At 37.1% G+C, this 21,567-nt stretch overlaps 1 protein-coding gene across 4 annotated transcripts in view; it reads right to left on the bottom strand.

Annotated features, from left to right (window-relative positions):
• LOC132112450 (neuronal PAS domain-containing protein 3) overlaps positions 1-21,192 on the bottom strand; it is a 312,773-nt gene extending 291,581 nt beyond the window's left edge. For 2 of the 4 annotated variants that reach the window (XM_059519926.1, XM_059519927.1), the window contains exon 1: positions 20,703-21,192. In XM_059519926.1, coding sequence (XP_059375909.1) covers positions 20,703-20,857 — 155 coding nt within the window. In that variant the 5' untranslated portion in view covers positions 20,858-21,192. Of the gene's footprint in view, positions 1-18,844; positions 19,470-20,702 lie in introns of those variants that run through there. The other 2 variants (XM_059519929.1, XM_059519928.1) reach the window with 2 other exon arrangements.
• Positions 21,193-21,567: the final 375 nt, after the last annotated feature.

The following is a 21,567-nucleotide window of genomic DNA, read 5'->3' as shown; positions in this document are numbered from 1 at the left end:
AACTAGTTTAAAACATTGCATAGAAAAAGTCTATACTCATACATGAAATAAAAACTAATTCTTGTATTATCTTCTCTGGTAATATAACAATTCTGTAATTTTTTTATAATACTTCAGGATTACTAATAGATAACTAATAACTAATAGATAAAACATTTCAGGTCTAAAAAGACAAGACCAGACCAGATGAGAGTGAAACCTGAGCAATCTTTCTCTCAAACACTTCCTGTGCCATGATGCTGAAACACATCAGCTCATGGCCACTAGCAACCAGCCAAGGCTTGCAATCCTCTCCCTGTCTCTATTTCTTGTGCCCTCTGCTCTCAGCCCTCCCTCTCTACATTTAAGCCGTCTCTTTTTCTCTCAAAGACCTCTCACTGTCCAAGCCCTCAGCTCGCGTTCCATCCCCTCTTTCATGTGTCTGCTCACTGCAGGTCCATTTCATGTCACGGCCAAGTAATTACTGATTTGTTTGGGGAGAGGAGGGATGGATGGATGGATTTCATTTCAAACGAGACATGAGGATTAAAATAAGATGTAAACATTAAAATTAGAGGGAGGAAAACGAGAAAGATTTTTCTCTTTTTCCCTGAATCAATATCATTGCTTTGACAGCACACTGAGCTTGTGTGAATTTAATGTGTCTGAACAGATCGCTAAAGCTTTGAGTGCGAGCCAGTCAGGGACAGACCTCAGAGAGAACACTTAACGCTTTCAGTTGCAGCCAAACCATAGAAACGGAGAGAAGCACCCAGAAAGAGCACAAAAAAGAGAGAGTGAGCGTGCCAGAAAAGGAGGGAGATGGACCTCTAACGGCAATAGATGCTGATGAAACGGCAGCATGTAATAGGACTTGCACTCTGCCACACAATGCTGCATTAAATAAAAAAAGCCGGTATAGAAGCCTTTGTGGGCTGACCATTTTCTACAGATCAATGTTAAAAAAACTGAAGAGGTCATCATAGATCCCAGATCAGTGGGGGATAGGAGCTCTGTTGTGGTCCATGGTGAAGCTATTAAACCGGTCTCTTCTTATAAATACTTGGTTTACATCGATAGTGAGTTTAAATGGCACACACATGTATCATGGGTGTGCACAAGGATCCACCAGCGTTTACATTTTTTACGGAGATTGCGATTGTTTGGAGTGAGCAGTAATATCATGTTAATTTTTTATAAAGCAACGATTGAGTCTGTTTTAAGATATGGAATTGTTGTTTGGTTTGGAAGTTTAACAGTAAAATTGAGAGCCCAAATAAATAACGTATTGAGAGTGGCAGGAAAAATCATGGGGACACAGACAATTAGCTCTTTACAGGATATTTTTGAGCTTTGTATCACCCAGCAGGCCAACAAGATTTTATTAGACACCTCGCATGTGTTGTATCCTGAGTATACACTGATGAATTCTGGACGGAGATACAGGGTTATATTATGCAAGTATAACCGATATAAATATTCATTTTTACCATTGTCTATTAAATTAATTAATGAGCAAATGCAGGAAGATAAAGATAAATAATGGTAATAGAGGGTACAAGAGGCAGAAATTGAGGACTGTGTTGTGTATTGATATATGATATATGTACTGTTTTTATGATGTAGGTTTTTGGAATTGAAATGTGTTTTACTCTTTCATTTTATATGTTGTATGTTGTTATGTCTTGATGTGGCAGCAGTTTCCCTAATCTAAAACAAATTTCTCGATTTTCCAGGATTTTCAAGGAAGTGGTTTTTTTTTTCATTTATTTTCTCCATTGGGATTCTTAAAAAAATGTCAATAAAGAATTCAAAGCCACAAATTAAATCTGCTCCGAAATTAATCACAACATTAGAAACTTTGATTCGAAGCAAAAAATTCAGTATATGAAAACAAGAAATAAAAGATAGAAAACTGTAAACTTTTTGCCCAAAAATAATCTATCAAATAAATCTTCTAATATTTTGTCACATGATCCTTCAGAGATGTCTTTATTGTCACCCTTAAAAATTTAATTAATCATAAAAATTATTTATAATTTATTTACAATTATTTAAAAAAAAAAGTCTTCACTAATCTTTGCCAATGGCCTTCAAACCACTAGTTTTTTATACATTTGTCAGCAACCCAGTTTAGTTTTAAATAAATAATTATTAAATAAAAGTCAATTACATTATTTGCAATACTTTATGGGATTGGACAGTCACTGCAGAGTTCTTTAGCAGAGATTTCCGTTTCCACGGTTTTCTCTGGAATGCGGACACTGTAGTTCTTTCCTGGAATTTTGGCAATTAAACACTAAAATCGCACTTGTGGATTATACAGATCCACACAATAATTTAACAACCTCTGAGCTCACACTGCATCTGTCTTGAAAGGCTCCCGCTAAAAATCAATACCACTATGGAGAACATTAATGGGGTTTTACTTCCTGTTAGGCTCTACACAGACAGGAAAGAGCATCTGTCGCCGTCCCCTACGACAAGCCACACCCAAAGGCCCGCGCTCCTGATGAAGGTACAGGAGCCGTTTTATTTTGTATCTCTCCTCTCATCACCCACATTCATCTTGTTCAGACAACTTGCTCCAATCCATAAAACAGGCATTAATATGAAGCTATCATCCGGCTAAGAATTTTCATTTTAACTGACAAGGTGCCCCATTCATCACCGGTGGCGTCTCTATGTGCTCTCTGACTGCTGGAGAGAGATACAGGGAAGCTGTTCAGACGCTGCCCAGAGCCAGAGAACAAAACTGCAGCTAAGCCTCTTCAGCCGGGGCCTACAGAGAACAGACGTCTTGGACCTGCTGTGGGCTTCTCAATACCTGCAAAGAGCATTCAAGTGTGGGGGAACGCTTTTGGCTTTTTTAGGAAGAAAAGACGCTGTCTGAAATGCAACATCAGAGAATGTCAAAGGAGACATATTCTACACTTATGTACTTTTTGTGTATTTTTCTCCCTCAAGCTAACATAGAAAAGGTTTTTTTTAAACCAACAACAGCTGTAGATTGAGGTTTTTTTTTGCTAGTGCAAAAACTGATTATATATATGGAATTCAAACTCATTCTACTCTAAAATAAGAAGAATATTTTTACAATTTTATTCTTAAATCAGCCAAAAATAAAAATTTGCTGAAAATTCACCCTCAGACCATATAAAACAAGACAAAATTTTGAAGGATCGTGTCACTTGCTCACCAATGGATCCTCTGCAGTGAATTTGTGCCGTCAGAGTAAAAGTCCATAAGGCTGATAAAAACATCACAATAAACCACAAGTAATTCCGCATGACTACTGTCCATCAATTAACATCGAGTGAAATGAAAGGCTGTGTTTGTAAAAAAACTAATCCATCAAGCTGTTCTTAAACATTTTAACCAAAATTGCTTCCTTCAATTAAAAAGTATTTTAGTCTGAATCAGGAGAGAAATATGCACAGATCAAGCAATGTTTATTTTAAACATTTATTTTTAGGCATTTTCGCTTTTATTATGATAGGACAGATCAGAACTGACAGGAAGCAAAAAGTGGGAGAAAAAGAGGGGGGTGGGATCGGGAGAGGTCCTTGAGTTGGGATTCGAACTCGGGACGCCGGTAGCGCAATGGTGCTATATGTCGGAGCTGCCCACAGGGCTATCGGCAACGACTCAAGCAATGTTTATAAGTCCAAAACAGATGTTATTAGATGGACTGGAATCGTGTGGATTACATATTTTAAGATTATTATCAGCTGTTTGGACTCTCGTTCTGACGGCACCTATTCACTGCAGAGGATCCATTGGTGAGCAAGTGATGTAATGCTAAATTTCTCCAAATCTGTTCTCATGCAGAAACAAACTCATCTATCTGGCTCCTGCTTTGTTGTCAATTTCGGTTCGGTTCATTTTTCTGTTTTCTGTGCAACTTTTTAAAAAAACTTTCTTTAAAAATATTACGTGGAGGTCAAGTGTTTTGAAACCCAGACGGGAGTTATGTGGAAGATCCTTTAAATCAATAAACGTTCTAGGTTCGATAGGGAGGGAGAACAGTATGTCGGAATAATACATCAAACTCCATTTCAAACGAGCAAGGGAAATCCTGTTTTCCACGATACGTCCTGTTTAAAGTCTTAATAAAGAATTCCCACAAAGACGTCTTCAGAGCTCTCACACAGCAAAGCGTTTGCGGTGCCGTCGCCTCTTCTGTACCTTTGAGGATACAAGCCATTTTCCTTCAACAGAGCGGGACGTAATTCCAACAGACAACCTCTTTCTGCGCACCAAATGCGGAAGTGAAAAGGCCATTACTGTATTTATCAGAGAACTCATTAACAGATTCACATCAGAGGGAAGGACAATATATGCACGTGCGAGGGTTAAACCGAGACAAAGCGAAACGGAGGAATACAAAATGCTGTAAGTGTCTGGAAACTGTCTCGGCAGAACATTAGCACAAGCAGAAGGCCATGGGGGAGAGAGAAGATCCATTTTAATGAGCATCACAACTTAACAAAAATGTTCTCTGTTTCCATTTCTGACAATTTTGCCAATTTCATAGTAAACAAGCATAGAGAAACACTCTCTGACAGCATCGCCTTGATATGGTAAACAGTCTGGCTTTGAAGTGAAGTGTCAGATTATACATAGCTGAAGTGAGATTTTTAAGATTATTCTTGTTATATCTAATGATGCAGCTCATGGAAAAATAAATACATGGACATTTGCAGCATGAAAAATAATTTACAAGGCATCAGAGAACAGGAGAAAGAGAAAGCTAAATGTTTTCCCTTCGCTTGGCAAAATGACTGGGGCATGGTTGGGGTATGATAGTGCTAAAACATTTATGATGAATAGCGGGCACACACGCCAGCGGAATCGCAGGACTTCCTGTGGAATGTGTCTGGGAGCATACTGTGTGCCAGCTTCACAATAACCCACCCCCCTCTCTGTTCACACTCATCCAGAAACCCTCCCGCACACAGCAGATGCTGCGTTCATCTGCTGCGCTACACAGTAACTGTCCAAATATTGACACACAGCTCCGTCCCCCACTGATTTCTTTTAACCCTTCACCATTTGCTCATGACGCATCTCTCTGCCGCATGTCTGCAGGCTTTATACTCAAAGTTCAGTGGACGCGATAAAAGAAGTTGTGGCAGTCACACTAAATTACTCAATTTTCTGAGATTAATGAATTCAAGAATAATGTAATTAAACAAAAAATTACACATTTATACCAAAATCAGCTGATGCAAAATTAATGTGACAGGCAGACCTAATTACTCAAACTATTTCAATTTTCTAAGATTCATAAATGTAAGAAATATATAAACATTTTAAAAAATTACAAAATTATATAAGCTGATGCTAAAGCAAAGTCAGACTAAATTATTCAAACGACTTAATTTTTCTAAGATTAATGAATTCTAGAAATATAAAAATAAAAATACAATTATAAAAATCAGCTGATGCAAAAATAAAAACTGCAGCAGCCAGACTAAATTACTTAAACTATTAAACTTCCATTTAGACCGTTTATGGAAATGTGTGATTAGTTAGAAGTCTTCAAGATAAAGCAACCCTCTATGGACACCTTGGTAATTGAATCGCCACTGGCTAGTACATTTTTAAGTTTACTTGCCAGACTGATATATATATATATATAATAAATGTTTGTAAAATGGCACAAGTTGCAAATATGGTGGAATACAGTAAAAAAAAAAAAAGTGGTGCAGTCTTTAACGAAAAAAATTTAAGATATGGCCTCTTTAAAAAAGCTTTGCAAACAAATGGAGACAGTCTGAAACCTGTCGCAATAAAATAGCATAAACATTTGTACACAACTAACTTCCTGGACACATGAGTTTAACATCTGCTCCTCTCAGACAGACAGCTAATATGAGTTTATGACTTTCTTTGAGGCACCTCAGTGATTCGGAGAGGTCTGCGCTCAGTTGCGATTTCTCAGGCAAGTTTGAGTGGGCACTGAAGAGGTAAATCAAGACTGCTGGGCGAGACACACATCTGACAGCAGAGAGAGAGAGTTCAGAGGAAGATCTCAGCACACACACTGCGCCAGTGGCTCCCTCAGTCCTGGCCTGGAGCACACTTTCCATCCTCTCTCTCTCTCTCAGTCGCTCTCCCGCTCGCTCCGAGACTTAGTCTGACCACAAGATGAACAAGTCCAACATTTACACCATCTTAACTGCCAGTACAGCACTTCCTGTCATCTCTACATGATGCTATTTGAGGCTTGGTTGGTTTGGATTTTAAAATGAACAATCCACTTTAAAATATAATACAGTAAAACGTCAAAAAAATAAAAAAAATGCTGTATTATATTCCTTACTCAGCAACAATTTCTTGATATTATATTACATTACATCATATTATAATTCTTACTTGGCAACATTTTTGGTATGTCTATAACTTGTATGTTTTAGTTTAGATGAAGCATTCAAAGGAATAGCTTGCACAAAAAAAGGAAATTGTGCATTTACTTACTCACCATCATGTCATGCAAAACCTGTATTTTCTTTCTTCTGTGAAACACATAATAAGATGCTAGGCCAGGTTTTGATGCTGTTCTTGTCAATTCAGTGAAAGATGATTGCTGTTCTTAAGTTCCAAAAATAATGCACAAACATCTTTATGATTATCCCGGCTATATTCCAAATTATATTAGTGCTGTTAAACATTTAATCGAGATTAAATGCATTCAAAATATTTTTTTGTTTACATAATGCATATGTGTGTGTACTGTGTATCTTTGTTATGTATATATAAATACATGTATATATTATGTTCATATATCACATATATTTATAAATTATATAAATTATATGAATATAAATATTTACATCTAAATATTTTCACAGTACACACACATATATATATATTATGTAAACAAAAACTTATTTTGGATGCGATTAATCATGATTAATGATTGACATTACTAAATGATACGATAACTTTGTGTGGCAAACAGACTGAAAAAAAATTCTCATCATCATATGGCTTAAGAAAAGCTAAAATATAGAGCAGAAGTCATATGGACTACTATTCAACTGCACGGCAACAACGGTTTGTACTGCTGAGCAGCTCCTTCTCCGGTCTACACAAGAAAGAAACTCGTACAGGTTTGGACCAACATGAGGGTGAGGAATTAAATCATGACATCATTGGTGAATTATCCCTTTAACGCATGCATGTTTCTACGTGTTTTTAGGAGTCAAAGAAAGCATTTGAAATCTGAAAAACTTCTGAAAAATCTAAAATTTTACAATTCTAGTTATCAAATCCCTGTGGCAACACCGAAACTAGGGTTGACATCGATACTGGCCCGAGATCACGACCTGAGCAGATCTCCAATTCCCCGCGTTCATTCCCACCCCTCCACAGACCTGACCGCCAAACGATTATCCACATTCTTAACCACTCACACTTCTTCTGTCTCTGAGGTACAGTATTTCAGTTTTTGTCTCTTAGGTAAAGACAGAAGAGAATTGCATAGAACAGAGGAAGTTGAGCAGTAATTTCTGTGGAGAGGAAGAGGGAACGAGCCAAATATCATGTGTAACATCTAACTGACACCATCAGAAGATGACAACAACGAGAAACATTAACTTTAAGAAACATCTTCAGTACTGGAAGGATAATGCGCTAGGCTAAGACAAATTTCTCCAAGTCAAGCAAAGGAAACCGTTAATTTGGTTTATTTAAAGTTTAGTCGAAGTTGTAAATAACACAAAGATTATCGGAATGATTTACAACAACAAAAATATAGTTTCCGTTTAAAAATTCATGTTTAAGTTAATGTTTCTTGCCTAATTTTTCTCTAGTGTATAACTAACTTAATTAAGGGAAATCTTTATAATAATAAATAGACTTTAGCATTATGTTCTCTAAAAATGTCTCTTTGTCACGGTGTCTTTTACCCACTGAACTGCCATGTGAACAGTTTTACTGTTCTAAAACTTACTGCTTAAATGAAAAAATATCACAACATTGAATCTGTTTTTGAAGTCTTTCTATAACTATTATGGTTTAAAGCCAAAGGTAGAGATCCGCTTACATGTGACGGTCTCAGAGGATTTACAATGAACTAAGATCAACAACTCAAAACTGAATTTATTCCCTGGACAAATAAACCAGTAGAGGCAATGGATTGTTTTCCTTCACCATGTGACCAGGTTTATCGTCCGGTATTATAGCAGATAGACGAGTTTAGCGCAGGATTTCAGTTTGAGAATACAGACTGATAGACTTCCAGTCTTCCATAAAATTCAGCATCTCAGCATTTTCAAATCAGGTTAATGCTTACAAAGCAATAATGTTTTTTCCCCTCTCTCTTTTTCCCGAAAGTCTTTACAATGTATTTAAATGAGAGATTTAGTTAATGAGTTTGGGCAAAGTCTGGAACAGTCTTTGAAGAATTATCATTCTCATTAATTTTCAGAATTATCCACTGTGTTGTGCATGGACTTTAGAGTTCAATTAACTAAATACTGAGAACGTGTATATATAATATAAATACACGTGTGTCTGAGTATGTATGCATGCACGACCCTACCCGAGTGCGCTTTTGTATGCGTGCATGTATTTGCGACTTGTTTTATTACAAATTTCTGCAGTTTACCATTTCATTCTGGGTTTATGCAATAAATATGAAAGTAAACAATTCCAAGAAAGCAATCCGTGATCCAAGCAAGCTAAGATCTTCTACTTAAGTCTGCATCACAATGCAGGATGTGTCTGCTATTCTGTGTAGTTTTTGTGCTCAAATCCAGATTCTCTGGTAAAAGCTAGAGATTACCCACAATGCCATGCAGGAAAATCATGACAACAATAAATGAAGGGCACAGAATGCAGGTGGAATAATTCGGGCCCTTTCAAGGACACGCATCAAAGAACATTTCTTAGAGAAAAATAAACTAAAAAGTATTAATCCATCTGATGCAAAAAAAAAAAAAAAAAATTGTGGCAGCCAGACTACTTATTACTAGATTTATAGATATTAATTACATTTTTAAGAAAAATAAAAAATAAAGTTAGGCCATAATTAAAAAAAAAAATTATATACAGTACAGATATCTATAATATTATAACATAAAAATAACAATAATCACCAGTTAAAGGTCAACTTGAAACAAATTTCGCAACCTGCTTCAATTCTTTATTTACATTCTGATTAAACACTATGAAAGATTATTATTTATTTTCTTTCGTTAAAATATGAAAGCAATACATATTATTCATAAATATGCATATACGCGTTGTGATTCGTTTTCTTACAACTTTGTACATTTTACAATTTCATTCTTGGTTTATAAAATTAACATGCAAATAAACAATTCCAAGAAAGCAATCCATGATCCAAGCAAACCAAGATCAAAATGCAGCATGTATCTCCTGTAAGAACAAGAGAATACCCACAATGCCATGCAGGAAAAATCATAACATAACGAAAGTTGAAGGGCACAGAATGCAGGTGGAATAAAACAGGCTATTTCAAGGACACGCAAATCAAAGTGTGTTTCTCATTCGTTGACTTTTGCACTTAAGTAATTACTATAGGAGTAAACATTTGTTTTGTTTTCTATCATTTCATCCTGAGGAGTGCCCACATCAGAGCCATAAGTGTTTCATTATGCCTTTATCTGTCCACAGTTCTTGTGAAGCAGGAACAATTAACCCTGCCTTCAGTGTGATTGATATAGGCTTTGCTTTCAATTTGTTCCACTACACAGATCATGAAATTCACAATGTGCCCATCCTTATTGACCTAGACTTTCAAACACAGGAGGCTATAATGAGATGAAAAGAATTAAAAAGAAGAGAGCCGTGCAGCCATGAAATGACATAGGAGAGAGAGAAGGGAAAAAATGGATGTGACCTCACAAAACCTCAACTACTTCAAGTACACTTTCTGGAAAGTTGTTTTCTGTTCCGTCGAAAGCTGTTCTATACGTTTCTGCTCTCTGAGCACCGTCTGAAAGGTGAAGGAGAGCTCGAGATGTCGGCATACACGTTTATGTCGTGCACATGGCTTGCTTGTTCATGAGCAAAATTTAAAGTCTTTCAAATGTGTATCCCTGAGCTTAGTTTGTAAATCGTGAAAATGCTTAAAAATAAAAGGAATGAAAATGCTTGTTTGAGGTATACAGTTGCTTTAATAAGACTGACAGAAAATACTCTGAGTTTTTAAGCGATTCATGTGAATTGATTGTTCATGTTAATTCTAAATGGACGGACGGACGGGAACTGATTTCATTGTAAACTAATGGCATATAGACAGAATAGATAGATAGAATGACAATACAACAGTACAATAGAATAGAGAGATCCATACAATGATGGAATAGATAGAACGAAATAGTGATAGATAGAATGATAGAACGATAGATAAATAGATAGAGAGCTGCACAATTAATACAATTTATAATCGCGATTACAATTATGGATGCCTCAATTGCGTAATCGTTCAAAGCAGCAATTAATCGTTCAAAGTCCCCTTACGGTATACTGCATGCTTAAGATGTTATCTTAAGGGGGTTTCCCTTTATTTTCATTTTAGTTTTAGTATAACATTATAATACCATTCATATTTTAACTTTTTTTATAAATTTAAAGAAGAAACCAATCCGATGTACATGTATAGTTAACATTTGAGGCATAGTACCATGAAAAAGCACTAAAAAAAATTTCAGTTAGTTTATTTTCATCTGAAAATACGGCTTGCAGTTGCATCAAACAATGGTATAAATATCATTCAATGTCAATTGTAATAATTTTAATGCACAATTGCAATTACAATTTCAAGGGAATTATCGACCATTATATTTTTTTGTCATAATCATGCAGCCCTTATAGATAGATAGATAGATAGATAGATAGATAGATAGATAGATAGATAGATAGATAGATAGATAGATAGATAGATAGATAGATAGATAGATAGATAGATAGATAGATAGAAAGTGAAGTGAAAGTGAAAGGTATTCCCTTGAAATTGTAATTGCAATTGTGCATTAAAATTATTACAATTGACATTGAATGATATTTATACCATTGTTTGATGCAACTGCAAGCCGTATTTTCAGATGAAAATAAACTAACTGAAATTTTTTTTAGTGCTTTTTCATGGTACTATGCCTCAGATAGATAGATAGATATAATGACTGAATAGATAGAATGATGTAATGAATGAACGAACAAACAAACAAATGAAAGACAGACAGATAGGATGGATAAATTTAGAGAATTGTAAACTGTTAATTGTCCAGATTATTCTAATTATAGGCTGTTAACAATTGTCAATACTGTGTACAATCAAAAATGTGCATTTATTGGATTATAATTAGACTCTGAACTATCCATTTGATATACTAGTAAATATAGCACAAATGTCATATGTCCCTTAATAAAATTCTCTTTCTTCTTGCAAAAGCTCTGAAAGCTAGTGTGTGTTTACTTTAGCTGATGGCTATTGTGCTGTACAGCATCAATAAGCAATTTGACCTTTTCCCACAGTCTGCTGCTGGAAAGGCCTTCATTTGTCAGGACTGTGAGCTAATTTTAGCCTTTCCCTGAAGAAAGACCTACTGTTACTTCATTACACGCCACACACGGACAGATATATTATCAATTCAAAAAGTTTGCCTTTGGTACGTCAAAGCACAGGAAGTGGCAAGAGACACAGAAGTGGCTGACACAGCGTCCTGCGGTGCTGCTTTAGATGAGTGTACCCAGTGATAAGCCTGGGAAAATGCCGGCACAAAAGCAGTCAGTAAATCCCCGCAAAGGGGGCTTCCTTAGGTGACGACATGCGTAAGGAATGCTATAGAGAAAATACCTCGGCGTGCTGTAACTCCTTTGTGAGACGAGGTGATGGGGGCTTACCTCCATTTACAGCCAAATCACAGCTATGACATTCACTTATTAAAGTGACAGGTGGGCCATATGCATCACAAAATTTATTTATCAGGGTGTGCAGCGGGTATTACAGTGAGGTGCGAGGGCGGCATGTGTCGAGTCATGTGAGCTGTGTCTTCTAGCAGCTCTTCTGCCAAACAGGAATAATCAATTGAAATTTTGCAGGCGGAACTCTGGATCTCCTACAAGGTCCATGCAGATGCGGATGATCAAATCGATTCTTGATAACAGGAACTACTATTTAAAATGATATTATAGACATTTAAAACATATTTAACTTCCGTAATGAGACGTATTACAGAATATTAATCTGGAATACTCTGGAATTCATTTTACATAATTTTCTCATAGGAACCCATATTTTTTAACAACGTAAATTAAAAATGTGAAACATATACACACACACGCACATATATGTATATATATATATATATATATATATATATATATATATATATATATATATATATATATATATACACACACACATACATACATACATACATACATACATTTTTTAATAAAACAGATTCTTGGAGTATGAAAGTGAAAATGAAAAAAAAAGTTTTTAAAAAAACGTTGTTTTACAGTAGTTTTACATAGTTTACATTTTGCATGTTGATATTTTCTATATATACAGTACAGACCAAAAGTTTGATCACACCTTTTCATTCAAAGAGTTTTCTTTATTTTCATGACTATGAAAATTGTAGATTCACACTGAAGGCATCAAAACTATGAATTAACACATGTGGAATTATATATAGAATTATATACATAACAAAAAAGTGTGAAACAACTGAAAATATGTCATATTGTAGGTTCTTCAAAGTAGCCACGTTTTGCTTTGATTACTGCTTTGCACTAGGGGTGCACGATTTTGAGAAAAAACCTAATTGCGTTTTTTCTGACAAATATTGCGATTGCGATGCGATTTTCGATTTTTGCGTTCAATACTTTTAAGTGCATAAAACCTAAAATTATGAATAAAATATGTTGTTACTTTTACGACACAGAGGGCTAAATAAACTACATACATAGTTATTGAGGTAGTTATTGAGGTAATGAGATTGTTTGATGCTTCGTGATTATTAAATACCTGAACCTAAATACCAAAGAATAAGACATAATGGAAATGAACTTAACCACTTGGTCATTTATTTTTAAATTTAACAATCTTAAACACTGAAAAATAGAAAATGAATTCTTATTAGATTTAGATTTACAATTAGAAAAACAAAATAATTCTGTAGTCCACTGCCATTTACTGAACATGAAACTGTTATATTGCACAGTGCACACACATTTTAAAATAACTGAGACTGTATTCAGGGGAATCATTTCTTTTGCGATATAACGTGTTATAGCCGTCGTGATTTCAATGTGCCTTCTTGAGGACTTTTCATATGGCGTAACAGAAGCGAATGCAGTTTTAATGCTTGGTTGCTTACTTTTTCCATGGCTAGTCGTGGCTTCGTCTTCATCCACATTTTTTGTGCATGCATCATATTGCTGCAGGAACGCGAGATTCGACCATTTTGATTGGCTAATAGGTTTGTCACTCAAATGTCAGAGGCGGGGGAAAAAACCTCAGACTCCTGAGGTTAGGTTATTGCGGGAGTTAAAACCTCAATATCGATGCGATAAAGGTTAATCGTGCAGCCCTACTTTGCACACTCTTGGCATTCTCTTGATGAGCTTCAAGAGGTAGTCACCTGAAATGGTCTTCCAACAGTCTTGAAGGAGTTCCCCGAGAGATGCTTAGCACTTGTTAGCCCTTTTGCCTTCTGTCTGCGGTCCAGCTCACCCCTAAACCATCTCGATTGGGTTCAGGTCCGGTGACTGTGGAGGCCAGGTCATCTGGCGCAGCACCCCATCACTCTCCCCATCACAACTCTTTGAATGAGAAGGTGTGTCCAAACTTTTGGTCTGTACTGTATATATATATATATATATATATATATATATATATATATAATCCGATGAGTGTGATTTCACCAAGTACAACGTGTCCCTAGATCAACATTCCAATGAACCAATCAGAATTGAGATATATCTTTTCAAGGAAATATCTATTTTAGGCTTACAATCAGGGTTAGGTTTTTCTACACCTTTGTTGCTCAGCTATCATTTCCCACTGATTTTAAGAAGAGTTATGGGTAGAGTTAGGTTTAGTTAAGTTATGGGTTAAGTCTAAATTTTTGGACAGTAATGTTGATCCAGGAACATGTCTTACTTGGCAAATTCACGGTGACCATGTACACACATAGACACACACACACTCACATGTATATTGCTTTTTTATTACATGGATAATTTATGTATGCAAATAAAATTGGATGTACTAAATCCAAGAATGCAGGTTTGTGATGATGTAAATCATAAAGCTTTTACATTTATACTTTACATCAAACGGTATACATTTTACATGTGTATACTGAATAGAGTTGAAATGTATAAGATTAATATAATCACTGGCCAATAACAATTTACAATTTGTGTCAAAACTGAATCAAGCATTTATACTGTATCTATGCACATTTAGTACTATATGAATATATTGGTGGGTGAAAATGGCAAAACAGTTTGTATTTTGCCATGATATAAACAATCAAGCAGTTGAGTTCAGGAAAAACAAAAGTAGCCTAACAGTATTTGAGTGGTATTATGCTTCTGTTCTATATTTTCAATGCTAAATAGAGCTATGGAAAAACCATCTCACATCTAAATCTAACACAAGCTTTCAATATCTTCAAATCAAAACGATAAAGGCATTGTTCAATGTGCGCAATATCTGCAAATCCAAGTATGCAATGCATTTAAATCCATTTTCTATACCAATGCATATAGAGAAGGATTACACATGTATTCTGGAAGCGCTGTGGAGTTTGTTCAGGCTCAGAAGTGCTGCTGGAACACTAGAGGGGGCGAGTAAAGGGCAACGCTTGCTGCCAGCAGTAGATGATCGCAGCACAGCCAAACCAAAGAAGCAGATGGGAGTCAGCGGGCAGAACATCTGTCTTTAGAGCCAGATACTAAATGAAGGTCTTAAAACCACTGTGGACATTAAACGCGTAGAAGGGGAGCTCGGGTTTTACCGCAGCCGCAAACCATAACAAAACCTGTGACATTCAGAAGCAACACTTTAGCCGCCTAGAGCACGATCATCTCTGATCTCTTCTCTCTGGCATAAAAAGGCACGTATGTACTGACTTAAGTCCTTTGAAATTTAAAGGCCTTCCGTATAGAGACGTCAGCTATACTGTAAGTACGGGGAAACCAGGCCTAGTTGTCACAATCAAATGTCCAGGTAAAGTGATTATGTATGCTGGTTTCAAACGGTTTAAAAGATGTTTTGAAGAATGTTGGTAACCAAACAGCTGCTTGTAGCCATCGACTTCCATAGTTTTTTTTTTTTCCATACTATGGAATTCAATGGCTACCGGCAACAGTTACTTAAAATAGATTTTTTTTGTGTTGAACAGAAGAAAGAAATACTGTAGAGGTTAATGACTTTTCATTTTTAAATGAACTATTCCTTTAAATTAATTTTGAGAATGTCTGTCCTCCACACTAAAATATCCATTATCATCATATATTTACTGTTTAAATAAACAAAACCACACTGACGTACATTCAGACAAGAGACACTAAATAATGAAAACTGTTCAGCATTTCTCAGTGTCAAGTTGGACATCTTTGATTACATTACATTTTGCATGAATGGTTTTGTTATTTAAGGTATTTACTGTTTGAATCATGATGAAAGCCTGTATTTGGTCATTTAATGGCAGGTTCCACTGTGACAACTTACCCCATAAAGTGCAACAATACACACCACTACTGGGGCACATTGTCACAAAAGATCAACATACAGTATGTTGAATAAATATTTTCTTGGACAAAAATGGTGGAAATTAACGCACTGAAATAAAAAGAAAAAGAAATTAAAAAAAAAGTCACATCATGATAACAAAAAAAACTTCAGTATTTATACACACAAAATCAAAAATGTAAAAGGTCATTCAGTGTGCCATTGCACTGATCTACCTACAACTGATTTCCTGATATGTGCATAAAAACCTCAACTAAAAGAACAATCAAACACCTCAGCTCAGATGTAGAGATGTATACATCTGACTTCATGAGCTGTGCAGTAATGCATCGAGAGACTGCACGATTACCTTTGCGGGATGCATCTTCTTTATGTCTGCCTCTCTGCTCTGACCTTCACAATAACAGAGACGAGTGATGGCTGGCGAGAGCCGCAGTAATCACCGCACAACACGCAGAGCACCAGCCACAGATGGGGGCTGGAAATCCCTCTTAATTGTGATAAATACACATCAGAATTGCTTATTTGCTTCCATTCCATGCCGCGTTTCTTGCTGGCGAATCAACGGGTGGAACTGGTGCGTCCTTTGTGTGATGGTATAGCTCAGCTTGGGCTGTCTGCCTCCCCAGCATTTGGAGAACATCGCTGCTTTGTTTCCACCATAAACGTATGCATATCTAATACTCTGTGATTTGGGAATAAAAAAATGATCACAAACCCAGCACACTGAGGCTCCTGAGCATTTAGCGAGATGCTGATATTCATAATTTCACATCAAAGGATTATTACAATGAGCAGCAACATGTCGGAATGCGATTATAATAACAAACAGGCCAATTTTCGTCATTTACATGTTAGCTGACATGAAAGAAGTTGCAGCGCGACATGCTATAGTCCAATTGTTAGTTCATTTTATTATAATCATTATGCATGCAGCTTTTATGAGCCCATATTAATTTAGAACCTACACAGAATAAATCTGCCACACTGCAGGCCCATTTAAAACAATCGACGGTGAAAAAACTAAAGATACACACTTTTCCCTTATACATTCATTTACATTTTTAACCTGAAACAGAAGCGATATGCATCACATATGGCATCTTGTTAATGGACCTGTTGATACACAAGCTATTAGAGAGACGATACTTTATAATGCAACACCAAATAAACCCCAAGCATTTCACAATGCCACAGCACCGCTCTCAATCTATGGATCCACTGCTGCACCGTAGGAGAGGAAATGGAACAATTTAGCACTTTTGTTTGCTCACAGTGAGGGAGGGAGGCATTGCTTTCTTCAACACAAAGCCAACTTTGTGTTTAGTGTTGGGTATAAATTCACGCCAACCAATCTCTCTCTCTCACTCTGTGAATTTGCGTCCAACTCCTTCAGAATTGCTTCGCCCAAGAGCACAATCCCTCCCTTCCCAAAACTCGCTACAGCGCTAGTAACCAGCACTGCATTAAAAAATAAACTCCCAAACCTTCCTTGAGAATTTCAGCCCCAGTGTTATTCGGTTCAGCTCTCAAGTGGAGCCACGTAACAAATCACAGAGTGCAATTTAGCCCTTCAGAATGCCGGTCGGAAACAGGTGATAAAAGAAGCACTCATGCACTGGCTATGAAGCCCCCCCCCCCCCCCAAATTAATTCCATCTTCAAGATTCCTATCTCTGCGATATGCTCGGAATGGCACACAAATATGCTCCCGCCAGAAAGATTACTGCAGACTGACTTGGCATAAACATCTCCTGCTGTTATGACTGGCAGGGGGTGGAATATAATTCTAATGTCGTGGCCTATTTAGATGTAGGTGCATTAGTGTAATCTGTGTGTTCCAAATGGGAATCATAAAATAATCGAGCTCGATGAGAGTTTTGTCAAGCTTGCTAATGATAACCATTCACAGTCCGGTCAGGCACACAATCTTGTGGAGTTGCTACAGTATATGAATCCGGCTGTGTTTACATTGTAAAATGTCACTGGCTCTACAGCTGATATTTTGTACACACACTGCAGGTGAATTATTGCATACAATTTAACATTAGTTCAACAAGCTGTATGGCGCACGCAGTGAGGCGTGAATCAGTGCTGCCTTATTTAATACTCCTGAAAGCTAAGGAGAAAAAATACCTACAATACCTATTGTTCATATGAGTTTATGTAAGAAGGACCAGTGATATTTTAAGATGTAATCTGACAGCCACTTGTCATCTAAACTCAAAAAACTGATGCATTTGCAATAAAATGTTTTGATGACACATACCTGACTAGTGTAAATAAGATTCACCCTTGTTGTAATTTCAGATCATTAGTAATTTCATAACTGCAGATTAATTCAGTCATCTGAAGACAAAACAGCAATACAACAGTCATATCAAAATTTCAGATCAAAAAAACTAATCCTTAGATGAAAGAAATATGCACATGAAATCCATCTACATTTTCTAATATTTACTAGTCCTCAAACAGCCACTTGATGATGCTTTATTCGCACATTAAAATAGTCTTATCACAACTTCAGATCTAGAGATCAAATAATTTCATAATTGCAAGATTTGTCAAGATACTGTCATTTCAAAGTGCAGATTTATTTAGTCTTCAAATCACAAACCCATCAAGAGTTTCTGATCCAACAGAGAACTCAAACCCACATCAACCTACGTTGAAACTTCGTCAAACAGCAGCCTGGTGGACATTATTTCACAGCAGCAAACAGTGTTTTACTCAAGATTGGCCTAATGCCGCGAAAACAAACGCCGAGCGGATACAACGCTGCAACATGGTCGCGTTCGAATGTTCACAAATTTCCCGCGAAACCTGCCAGCAGTGCGATACACGCTGAACACATTCAACGGTCATGTCCTCTGTCCACCAAAACACACACACACACACACACACACACACACACACACACACACACACACTTTCTCTCTCTCAGACACACACGCACAGCAAACCCACACACTCACGCTTTCTGTCAGCGTGTATTTGGTATACCTGTTACCCAACCCCTCACACACACACTCCTGCGGAAAGGGCAAAGTTTCACATCAGTCCAAAATGCCCGTCAGCGCACGCGTTTCCACAGACACACAACAAACCGAGCGTTTACCGTTCTCTTCTGGAAGGGTCTTGCTGAATGCTGGGCTTGGTGGGCGCCATCTTCCTGCAATTATTAATTACACTTTTTTCCTCCGGATTTCAAGCGGTGAGCAGCTGACAGCGGAACCGGGAGCATCGAAGCAACGCCATCGGTGATACCCGAGCGCTCGTGCCCGTGTCTCCGTGCGTTAAGACGCGTTCAGACGGGAGCGAGACCAGCCGACGCTGAGATCCAAAGGCATGCCAATAAAGTGAGAGGAAACCCGGGGACGCTCGTGCGATCCGGCGGCTGTCCTCGCGGGGGAAACGAAGGCAGGAATCAGTGCACGAGAGGGGCTTTTACATCACGATGTGCCCCTCGAACACAGCCGCTTCTTCCCTGTATGTTTGTCCGCATTTTTCAGCTTTTTTCCTGCCTCTCTCTCCCTCTCATCTCCCTCTCCTGCCGGCGCAACAACGCCACTCAGTTGTAGTTGGAAATAGTTTGAGTTTTGGGGGGAATATACAGGTTTTTGTGATACATCAACGAAAGGCTTGAGAAATCGCTTCATGACACCTTTTGAACGTTTGCATGCTGATTTTTGCTTTCGTATTTTCTGAAAAGTGTCAAATGATATGATTGACAGCTGTCAAAATCAATCAACATGCCAAGTTGATGTTTTTTAATCTGAGACTAAATTATTTTGAACCAAGCACTAAGTATCTTTTTTTTACATTAAATATATAAAAGCGATACCTCTTATGCAATATCCATCTGTTAGATTCAAAGATACGTGCATTAGAAAAACGTGCACGGTGCAAATATGGATTTTTTTATTTTAATTTTATTAATTTTTTTGCACTAATGCACATTCAATATATTATTTATATTTTTCTAAATGAATCCGTCTTGACGTGAATAAAGGCCTGTTTCTGCTGTGCATTAGAACCTGTGACCTGTCAAGGTCATGGGGTGACAGTCACCCCTTTTTAATGTCCTGTTTATTGTGTTGTGCTCTAAACAGACTGTTTAATTGAACGTGACAGTATATGTAAGCATGTGTGCACTTGATTCTGCTGATATACTAAGATCAGAACATTCGCATCCATTAACGCCAGTCTACGCTTAGCTTTAGTAGATGATGAAAATTACTGTGTGAATTTATGTGAAATAAATAAATAAAATAAAAAATAAATCTGTTTAGCAATTTTACAGACTTTACAAAGACTTAATATCTATTTGTATGAATCTAAATCACACTATGTGATCAAGTGGTGCTTTCTTGGCTTTGGAGATTGACGTTTTGCAACTATATATATTTTTTTTAAATATCTTGTTTAATCTATTAAAAACTATGTTCTAGGATGAAAGTAAGAATTATTCATTCATTTTTGCATGCAGTTGTCATTTTAAATGAATAATTTAAGATATTTTTTTCTGAAGTGAGTTTTCTGTGCACTGAAATAGTTCACAATGCCAGTTTTGTAATTATCACAGTTGCTTTGAATATTTGAAATGCTTATTTGTATGAATTGCAAAACATTTATATTGACTATAAATCATAATATGACTTTTCTTTACATGTGTGTGTGTGTTCTGGAATTTGACACATAGTAAAACTTTACAGCTTCGATAAACGGATTGCTTTATATCTTGTGGTGTTTTGTGTCTAATAAATGACGAAAACCCCGGATCTCAGTGAAACGGAGACGTTAGGAATCTAAGTTTACACTTTAAGCAACCTCCAGGGAAATCCAATATTCATATGTAGGCTAAACCTGTTAACGGTGAATGTGAATGGACGCAACAAATATGACATGAATAGTATGAATGTCACCTAAACGAAAGAAGGAAGAAAAAAAACATGTTTTGCGTTTAGTCAGCGTACCTTTGTTGGTAAGACGTCAAACCTTGGACGTGTTGCGGGTTCCCGTTGGTAGCTCCCGGGACTCTGGACGCAGCCGGCATCCCTCCACCGGCTCCCGCACCTGCAGCCGCCGCCGCCGTCACCTGAACACTGAAATCCGGGAAGATCCTGATCATCCCCGAGCGCGCACCGCGATGCTGCACGAACCGAGCGTGTGTGGCTCAACCTTCCCTCCGGTCCGACAAATCACAGCAGCACAATCCCATTAGTGATGAAAACAAGCTCATCGGCCATTCTACGTCTTGTTTTCTGCTTTCAGAGGAGAGAACTGCTGCGCTTATTGAGTTGGTGATGATGGTGCTCGCAGACTGCCGCCTCTTTGCGCGTCCTGTGCGCTTTTACGCGGAAAAGTTACTAGAGCTCCAAGCTTTTCCGACGAATCCGAACTTATGTTTATAAAGGTAAACTTCCTCGAAAGCTTGTTATTTAGCCATATCCTCCAATATATCAATGCGCTTGCTTGTGAGCCAAGTTTGACTAATAGCTAACTATCACTTTAGGAAACTTACCGAGAACAAGTGACGCACTAATTCCTAAAATCTTATATCAAAGTATCTTAATGTTGTGTATCTTAATCTGTAATGTAAGTTTACAACGCGTAAATAATATGCATTTTAGTTTTGAATTTACAGCTGCAGTCTTTAAACAGTCACAATAGAAAAGAAAACGCACATGCAACCCTTTCCTTCTAGTGTAAAGGAATGTGTGCGTATAAATAAACGAGCGCAGAACTTTTTATCAGTCCTGAAAAAACTCTGCTGATTAAGTTCAGAGACAGCTGTCCATTCCCAGTGTGGTTTAGGAAACAGATCTAAGTATGTACGCG

Source organism: Carassius carassius, chromosome 32, assembly GCF_963082965.1.
Source record: "Carassius carassius chromosome 32, fCarCar2.1, whole genome shotgun sequence".
Taxonomy (NCBI): Eukaryota; Metazoa; Chordata; class Actinopteri; order Cypriniformes; family Cyprinidae; genus Carassius; species Carassius carassius.
The sequence above is the reverse complement of the archived record's forward strand: the minus strand, read 5'-3'. Positions and strand labels throughout refer to the sequence as shown.